The sequence below is a fragment of the Ziziphus jujuba genome, chromosome 10 (assembly GCF_031755915.1).
Source record: "Ziziphus jujuba cultivar Dongzao chromosome 10, ASM3175591v1".
In the NCBI taxonomy this organism is placed as follows: Eukaryota; Viridiplantae; Streptophyta; class Magnoliopsida; order Rosales; family Rhamnaceae; genus Ziziphus; species Ziziphus jujuba.
Window position 1 is genome coordinate 9,248,795 of NC_083388.1, and position 10,065 is coordinate 9,258,859.

The 10,065-nt window shown below is 31.8% G+C and overlaps 1 protein-coding gene across 1 annotated transcript; it reads left to right on the forward strand.

Annotated features, from left to right (window-relative positions):
• The first annotated feature begins 8,551 nt into the window (after positions 1-8,551).
• On the forward strand, positions 8,552-9,040 carry LOC107410976 (uncharacterized mitochondrial protein AtMg00310-like). The gene has a single exon (XM_016018476.2). It carries the CDS (start codon positions 8,552-8,554, stop codon positions 9,038-9,040), a length of 489 nt encoding a protein of 162 aa, XP_015873962.1.
• The last annotated feature ends 1,025 nt before the right edge of the window (positions 9,041-10,065 follow it).

The following is a 10,065-nucleotide window of genomic DNA, read 5'->3' on the forward strand; positions in this document are numbered from 1 at the left end:
AAATAACATTGGCAAAAATACTTAAAGAAAAAGTGTTGGGATTGTCCCATTCCTTTTAATTTAGCACTTAAAAAAATTAAAAATTAAAAATTAAAAATTATATTATTTAAGATATATTACACTACACATTTTCTAAATTTTTTTTTATTACAACCGAATATTTTTGTATCTATATTTTTATAATTTCATAAAAATATTTAATTATAATTAAAAAATATATATAAAAAATATATAGTATAATATATCCTATTATTTAATAGTATAGGTCCACGCAGGCTTTGATTGCACCGGTTCACAACTCAAAAATGCGTATTGCATTTTTTATGTCGAAAATGTTATTATAATGGGCCCCATAAAAAATTGACATTTTTGACAACAAGGGTATTTGGTTAAGCATATTGTAAGTGGGCCTATAACCCATAATAGGAAGGAAATGTCAAACTATCCAATGAATATTCTTAGGCAGCCTATAACTCATAATTTTCTACTTCAAATTGAACGGTTAAATATAGTCTCTATGCAAAGAAAAAGAAAATAGGGAACTTGCAATGCAAAATGAACTTTATAAAATTCCATAAATATTTAAATGACTAAAATATTCTTATTTATTTATTTATTTATTTTATTAGTCTTTCTCACCTTCTCTATCTTCCTCATTTCTCACTTCTTTCTCTCTCTCACCACCATTTCTATTCTCTCACACAAGCTTCTTTGTAAACCCAATTAACTCTCGAAAAGCACTATTAATCCTTGAAGAAGAAGAAGAACTGAGCAAATTCACTCTACCATTGAGAATTGAACAGCAGTGATAAGACATTTGATAACAATGTTATAATGGAAATTTAAAAACTGTGTAAAGTGATTTCTGCATTGCATCTAGAATTTCTCCAAAAAAAAAAATTATAATAATAATAATTAATGGTGTTTTTAGTCTATGTTTTTAGTTCTTATTTGTCAACAAAATAGATATATATATATATAAAAAACCAGGTTAGCATTCCTAATTTGACACCAAATATAACCAAAATCAATGCCATTTTTCTAAGGTAAAGAGACCTAGAGTACAAATGGCCATATACGTAGGCTTCATTCTTCACTACTGATCGTTTGGTCAACTATGCATCTTTGATGAAATTCTTCGGATCCATTATGAAGGCATGCAGTAGTTAATTTGTTGTTGCTTCTCTAATAACGCATGTACGTGCACCTCAAGTAAATGTGTAAAAGTCCAGTTATAAGGACGAGAGGATTACCTATCAATGGCAAGCATTCCACTTTAAAGAGACAAATTTAATGGTTGTTCTCAACCATTTTCTGATCTTATAATTAGTTCCGTGCCCGGTAACTCATTCTGGGTTAAAATTTGTTGTACTAGATGGAGTAGTGGGTTTCTTTTGGTTCAAGCATAAAATTTTTTTTTTTTTAAATAATAAAACTTAACTTCTGTTTTCTTGTAGGTCTTTAAGCTGTTTTTGCAAATGGTGATGTGCTTGACATGCTTGGTATTTAGCAACCATAATTCTGTTTATAGGATGCAATTGTATAAAATATTATTTTCGTTTATGTAGGAAGTGAAAGATCCTTGGCAGTTGTGCTAAGTTTTCCATACATACCCCTCCTCAGCTATCCGCAGTTAATATAGATTTTTTTTTTTTTTTGGGGCATACAAAGATTATTTTGGCTGCCAGGTGTGTGTTATTTGGCTGCCAGGTGTGTGTTTGACCCTTATTCAGGAATTTCCTCTGCTTGTTGCATTTTACCAAATTACATCAATATTTGAAGATCTTAAAATTGTGATTTGCTATATGTTTTTAAGCTTGCCAGCTAGCAATTGTCTATTTCTTGGGAGAATGATGCTTTTACAGTATTTCAGAGATCTAACTTTAATGAGTTCATTAGTTGTATCGATCATATGTTAATAATGTAAAATGTTTCTAGATTACTTTTCCGGTGTATCCCATATATTAAGTTTGGTTTGAACTAATCAAACGATGACGTATCCTTGTTAGCTATATATATTCCAGATAGGAAGCTTATCTAGTTTAAAAGCTGTCATCAATTTTTAATCTCTATGTGTAGAATGACAGGCATATTTTTAGAGATTTGAGTCTATAACTTTGTTCTATATGCTCTATGGTTTCTTTGTAGGATCTACAACAAGCTCGTGCAGAAATTTGCCTCTATGTCAATTTGGAGGTGCTTTTAGTGGAAAATAAAAAAAATGTCCTTGAGCAAGATAGCAGTGATAAAACTCATTACATGAGGCAGATGAAGATAGTTTAGAGACTATAGGCAAGCACCATATATTTTTTTTCATTTTAGTTTAAGTTTTATTGCATTCAATGCACCTAGTATAGTGTACTCAGTTTTGAAATTTTAATGTAAAAAATATTTGTTAGTAATAAAACGTTATTCATTTTAAGTAAATGGCATTTTTCTAAATGCCATATTAGATTTTTACATGAAAGTTTATTGTCAATATGATTAATTAGTGGAAATCGAATAAAAAACAATATATTATCGAATAACAGTGACAATGGCCACTTGTAACAAACGATCTAGATGTCACAAATAAAAATAATATTTATAAGTTGTGACAGAATTTATTGTGTTGAACCAATAAGATGTTACCGAACAAAACAGTAACAATAAATGTATGTAATTGGAAGTATTGTGACAAGAACAAAATATATCATAGATTTGGACAATGACAAATATATATTGTAATCGTAAGTTATTGTGTTAAACGAAAATATTAACATAGAAACGTTTAGTGACAAAACCATTGACACTGCATGATTGCGTTTGACTAGATTGTGAAATGCAATCTGACAACTTTGTGGGGCATATTGTGGTAATTGTTTATGTAACTAAAGTGCTTATGCAATCATGGACAGCGCATTTATTCTCACGGCTGATAACCTTTCAGTGATAATCAACTGTAATTGTTACTGTAAATTTAAATCTATCTGATTTATAGTGTCAACTTAATACCAACAAGTTGTTATCTACTAAAATTATATAGTAACAAAAAAAACTACCCTATAATGATAAAAATATGTGGTAGGTGTTGCCCCTTCTTTTTTGTTTTTTTGGTAGTGACCGTCGAACCATTTGTACATTACCACACGGTTTCAGAGAATATAGTATCTTCTTTCTTGAACTAATAGTTCACAAGAAAAAAAATATTTAGCCCAAAAAAAAAATTAGAAGAAAAATATAATTTAAATTTATTTGTTAATTATTAATTCAAAAGGGCAATATAAACTGGAGGCCCTATTCAAATAGGAAAATATAGAACCAAAAAGCCCAAACTTAAAGTCCATGTCTCCATGTGGTACCTTGCCAAGACAGACACGGAATGATATAGAGATGGGCCATTAAAGTACTTGCCGATATTAAAAATAAATAGTTTTATCACTTTATCTACATAAAAACTTTTCGTTGATTTAATCATTTAGCTTAAAAAATCTTAGATAATTGTTTACAATAAAGCAAAAGTTACTAAAATATTTATCAAATTTAATTATGAAATGATATATCAAACGATATCGTAATATTTAATTAATTTATTTATTTAAGGGTTATTTATATATATTGAATAATGATGTTTCTTTGCCTTGTAAAAATTACATAATCAAATTAACCTTTAAAAAACAAATAAACATATTCAATTGAACTACAGTTTTTGTTTTCTTTCATTTGGGTCTTCATCTCCCTTTTTACTATTAGGTTTTGTTAATCAGTTTGTTTATATATAACAAAAAAAAAAAGCTTACAATTGAATAAATTGTCAAACTATTTTATAGGAAACTAATCATAAATACGATGAATATATTGAATTCAAATAATATATAAATGTATTCCGCCAAAAAAATAATAGTAAATAAAATGTATATGTAAATCTATTTACAAATTAAAACTAACATCCACACTTTAAGAATTTTTATTTTCCTCCATCAAGATCTAGCAGCTTGGAGAAACCTTTATTGGTCTTCTCTTAAAATGAACATTCTCACGTGAAGCTTTGACATTATCATCATCTTTTCCATGATTAGCTATCAAATTCACATCTTGCATCACAATATCTTGGCATGGAAAATCTGGCTATAATCCAATTTGATTGCCACTTTTGAGTTGCTAGTTCTGGCTATGTTGCTGTAAATCACATTGCTTATCAGCACAGCTGATTTCTGCAAATAACCACAAAATCATATAAGAAACTTAATTTTATTATTCTAAACTAGTTGAGCTTAACTTTAATGGGTTTTACCTGCTCATGGCATGGTTTCTTTTGATCACAGTAATCTTGATCTATGATTATTGGATTCTTCACTCTGTTCATTATAATATTTAGAAATCTGATGACTTTTGCATATTCAGAACCTTCCTGCAATATCAATCAACACTTTGCTATGTAAATAATTTCCCTTACATAATTGAATATGCACTAGAACTTTGCTTTTGGTTTTGGAGAAGGAAAATAAATAAATAAATAAATAAACATAAAAAGAGGAAAGTGAATTCAAACAATTTTTTATAGGTGGAAACAACATAAGCAAAATATTGGATGTATAAAGCTGTAATAGCTAATCAAAGTTTTATAGGTCAGGAGTAAGAAATAATGTGTTGGGCAAGGAAAGTGGTTAATGTAAAATTTGGGTCTAATTGATGCAAAATATCCAGAGACCAATACATCTTCAAATAATTATTTGACACTCTTTTTTGGGTAAGTTTTTGTTTTGTGGGGAATCAAAGGACCAACTGTATGTGATGTAGCTAAAATAAGGTACATATGCCCCCCCCCCCCCCCCAAAAAAAAAAAAAAAAAGAAATTGATAAGTTATGTTACGTACCGAGCCTTTATTCTTACTCCATTGGTGGTTCCGGTAAATGTTGCTCTATCCGCAAAAACATTGGATATATGATCTTCTGAATTTTTAGCTTCCAAGCTTCCAATGCTGAAAAATAAACATTATATTATGTTAACATACATCAAATTATTAGGTAAAATTTTAAGAATAAACTATAATATATAATACATGATATCCTTATAAAAGTATTGTTGGAGTAAATAAATGCATTGAAAACACACATAATTAAATTCCATTTAAAATTAACAATTAATTGTAAAAATACTATTTACATTGAACTATGTATATAAGATTTATACATACACACATATATACAAAGACTTTATAATCTATGTATAAGATCAACACACACACACACACACATATATATATATATATATATATATATATAAACTTTATAATCTACATCACTATAATCAACTATATCTAAAAAATTGATGCGTCGATATGTCAACATATGGTTTTTAGTACCTTAAAAATACTTAAAGACTTTTTTAACTGCTTGATAATAAATAAAATTAGGATTACTCATAAATCTACTAAGCACACCCACGACAAAAGCTATGTCAGGCCGTATATAAATTTGAGCATACATCAAATTACCAACTACAAAAGAATAATGAACATTTTTCGAAGCCATCCTTTCTCTGTCCTTCTTGGGAAACTAGTTCTTAGAAAGTCTTTTATCCTTCGTGATAGGTATACCTCCAAGAAAACAATTATGCATATCAAACCTTTTAGGGATCCTATCAATATAGGCTCTCTGAGATAACTGCAACACATAATTAGTTATATCTTGAACAATCTTGATGCTCAAAACAAAAGAAGTTTTATCAAGATCTTTCATATCAAAATAGTTGCACTACATCTGTTTTGTCTCAGCCAATATGTCTCATTGGTATCCAAAACTATGTCATCAACATACAATATTAAGAATATGAAACTATTCTCACTGACATTTATACATATGTACCTATCAACAATATTTTTCTTGAAGTCATTTTTAGTAACAACTTCATCAAACATGAGATACTACTGTTTCAAAACCTACTTAGACCATAAATTGACTTGTTAAGATTGCAAACTAAATTACTATTCCTCATTTGAAGCCAACTGGTTGAATCATATACACATCCTCATACAAATTGCCATTTAGAAAAGCAGTTCTAACATCAATCTTTTGAATTCTAGGTCATAATGAGCCATAATCACCATAATAATTCTAAAAGAATCTTTTTGAATACAGTAAAGAATGTATCTGTGTAATTAATTTCTTCCTTCTGGCTAAACTCTTTGGTAATAAATCTAATTTATACCTCTTCATTGGACATTGGAGTTTCTCTTAGTCTTAAAGACCCATTTGCATCAATAGGTTTGCTACCCTCCAATAACTTAACCAAATCCGATACATCATTCGATGCCATAAATTTAATTTCATCTTCCATTGCATCCAGTCAAAAATTTGAGTGTGAACTGCTTATGGCCTCCTCATAAGTGATTGGATCTGACTCATCACTTATGTCAAACTCATATTTCTATAGGTAAACCTTATATTCATCAGGAATAGTTGATCTTCTAGTCCTCTGTGACCGTCTCAAAGGCATATCAGCATTTGTAATAGCTGACACATCATGCTCTTCAATAACGAATTTCACCTTGATCGACTACTAGTTTATGCATGACCGGATCAACAACATCTTTGTCAGAAACAATAACACTACGAATGAAAACACTTTCTTCTCTAAATTAGAACTCTTTTGGACCCTTACTATTATTACATGTGTATCTCATTCAGCCAAAAAAAAAAAAAATTAATAAATTATTACATGTGCATCTCAAATTGATAAAATTCTTTAGAGATTAAAGTTCTGACATTCTAACATTATTGATATTCTCATACTTCCGAAACTAGCTAGTTTTAAATTTCTTTTTAGTAGGTAACGTAAATTGTTTTGTTTTCGGTTTTTTATTTTTTATATTTAACTTATCTTATAGGCCAAGGCATTACTACAGCTTAAGAGTTCAAAAAATGTACTGGCCTTTCTAATTAAACTTTATATCTATATAACTATCTATATGTATTTATAATAAAGTCTTCTGCTTGGTTTTTTTTCCTATCCTTATATATGCTTTTTTTTAACACAGAAAATAGTTAATTACATGTATTTCATTTGAATTTAATTATGTTTTAAAATATTATGTTAATAAAATGGATACATATTATCTATTGGATTGTCAAATATTTAATTACATGTGTTTCGTTTGAATTTAATTATGTTTTAAAAAATTATGTTAATAAAGATACATATTATCTATTGGATTGACAATGCACAATTAGAATTGAAAACCAAGCATAAACAATTATAGAAAAAATCAAACAGAAAACCCTAATTCTAAAGTAAAACATTTAAAAAAATTAAGATATATCCACCTTTTTACAATATTAATTAATGGCAGTAGAATCTCAATTAACCTTTAAGAAGTCAAATTTTCCATTAATTAATTTTGACTTCCAAAATATCTTTGAAAATGTTATTATTCCAACAGTTTGGGAGCTTCACCCTCTAAAGGCCCCCGGTCCTAATGGATTCCCAGGAGTCTTCTATAAAATTTATTGGGATACGGTGAAATCCTAGGTAATCAAAACGGTCCAAGAAAGCTTCAGAACCAAAACCATTGCAAGAGGAGTTAACAAAACCATGCTGGTCCTTATTCCGAAGACCAAAAACACAATAGATTTTAATCAATTCCGGCCAATTAGTCTCTGCAACTTCAACTACAAAATAATCGCCAAAGTCTTAGCCTCAAGACTACGATCATTGCTACCCAAAATCATATCTCCAAATTAGGGAGCCTTCATTGAGGGAGATGGATAGTAGAAAATAAGGTCATAGCCCAGGAAGTTGCTCACAAAGTCCGGAATCACAAAAGGAAAAATCGTTTAATGTTTATAAAGATACACATGAGGGAAGCTTATGACAGGCTCGAATAGGTTTTTATTACCAAGGCTTTGAAACTCTGGGGTTTCTCAGAGGACTTCAGAAGACTGATTTTCAATTGTATAAGCATGATTAACTTTGACATACTTATTAACGGAAGTAAATTGAATTCGATAATCCCCGAAAGAGGAATTCGGCAAGGAGACCACCTCTCCCCCTTCCTTTTTATCCTCTGCTCAGAAATATTTTTGAGATTGGTGGAAAAAAATAACGACATCAAGGCATCAAAATTAGTAGGGACGCACCAGCTATTTTCACATCTCCTCTACGCAAATGATATTTTGATGGCTTGTCAAGCCAACCCTCAGAATGCAGCAGGAATCCAAGAGGTGCTGACTCGTTACAGCAACTGGTCCGACCAAGCTCCAAACTTTGATAAATCCTGAATCTTCTTCTCCAAGAACACTCCCGAAAGACAAAAACTAATTAATTAAAGAGAGTCTTGGTTTCAATACCCTAATTTCAGGTTCCATTTATCTCGGAAACTCCATCATCCTTGGAAGGAACAAACGTAAAGAATTCCTTAAGCTCAAAGAAAAACTGCAGAACGTTCTAGAGGGATGGAAAGGGAAACTCATCTTAAAAGCAAGCAAGGCGAATTTGATCAAATTCGTTGCCCAAGCTACCCCCATTTACAAAATGTGTACCTTTAAAGTTCTGAATTCTATTTGTAATGAGATGGATGCATTGATCAAATGTTTCTGGTGGGGTGCAAAGGCGAGCAGAAGTCATTACCTTGCGTTCAAAAGTTGGGGGAGTTTATGCCAACCTAAAAAGGCAGGAGGATTGGGATTCAGGAAGTTTAAGGATATCAACATAGCTCTCCTTACGAAGCTCGGTTGGAAATTAGCAAAGGGAGAGGAAAGCCTTTGGACCAGACTCTTAAAAGCCAAATATTTGAAAAATAAAACCTTTTTTGGGTGCAAGTTCAAAGCTGGGAATTTTTATGTTTGGAAAAGCATTCTTTGTTCAAAAGATTTGATTCAAAGGGGCTCTTGCTATAAAGTTGGAAATGATTGGAGTATCGATCCTCGGCAGGATCCCTGGGTTATGGAAGTTGAAGGAAAAGTTCCCAAAATCAAAGAGGGAGTTGATGATTCCCAAGTTAGGCATGTTGCAAATCTGTTGAATCCTGATACTTGCATCTGGGATGAAGCAAAGCTTTAAGAGGTTTATTCTCAAGAAGCCATTGAAGCCATCAGTAGAGTCAAGATCCATGGGTCTGACATAAAAGACAAACTTTTTTGGACAAATGCCAGTAATGGCATATTCTCTGTCAAAAGTTGTTACAACATCCTGGTCGGCATTGGGACACCTTATGACAACCTTTGGAAGAATCTATGGATTGCCAAACTTCACGAAAGAATGAAAATGTTTCTTTGGAGACTTGCTCCGGATGTGTTACCGATGAAGGCCATCATCTTTGAAAGAACTGGTATGGGGGACCCTAGCTGCCCTCTATGCAGATTCAATTCAAAAATCCCCTCCCATCTATTCCATGAATGCCCAACATCTAGAGTCGTCGCCTTTGGTAGTAAATGGAGTCTTAAACTAGATACGGTTGATTCCAACAATGCTCAGGAATTGGTTAGGTGGTGTGTCTCTCCATCACACCAACTTTTCTCGAATCTGGGTGGCAAAGAATACACCTTTCTGCTTCTGGCTACTTTCCTCTATATTATTTGGGAACTATAGAATGATGCTTTTTTTGAAAACAAAAGATCAATAGCACAGGCAACGGCCTGGGAATCGCTCGTAGAAGAATTCAACCAAGTTGCTCTGACAAAAGATACCAAGAATTTGCCTCACAGAGAAGTAATTTGGCAACCCCCACAGAGTGGCAAAATCTGTATCAACATAGATGTTCCTTGCTCTTCAGAGACCTCGGGGATAGCCATTATCGCCAAGGAAGACAAAAGGGCAATCCGCTTTTTGCTGCCAAGGCCATACCTCCGGTTAGAACCAAGATAGCTGAACTCAAAGCAATTGATTGGGCAATTTCTTTTGCAGAGGAATCTACTTGGAAAGACGTTGACTGGCATTGCGATGCCCGCTTGGTGGTTGATCAATTGAATGACTCTTCAGAGCCTTGCGAATGGGACTCGTGGGAACTTGTTAGAAATATCAAATATAAATTGAAAGCCAACAACTGGACGATGACTTGGTCTCCAAGGCAAGCTAACAAGTGCACT

What these genes read in the sequence shown, in the direction of transcription:
- LOC107410976 (XM_016018476.2), top strand. Translation starts at nt 8,552, where the DNA reads ATGGATGCATTGATCAAATGTTTCTGGTGGGGTGCAAAGGCGAGCAGA.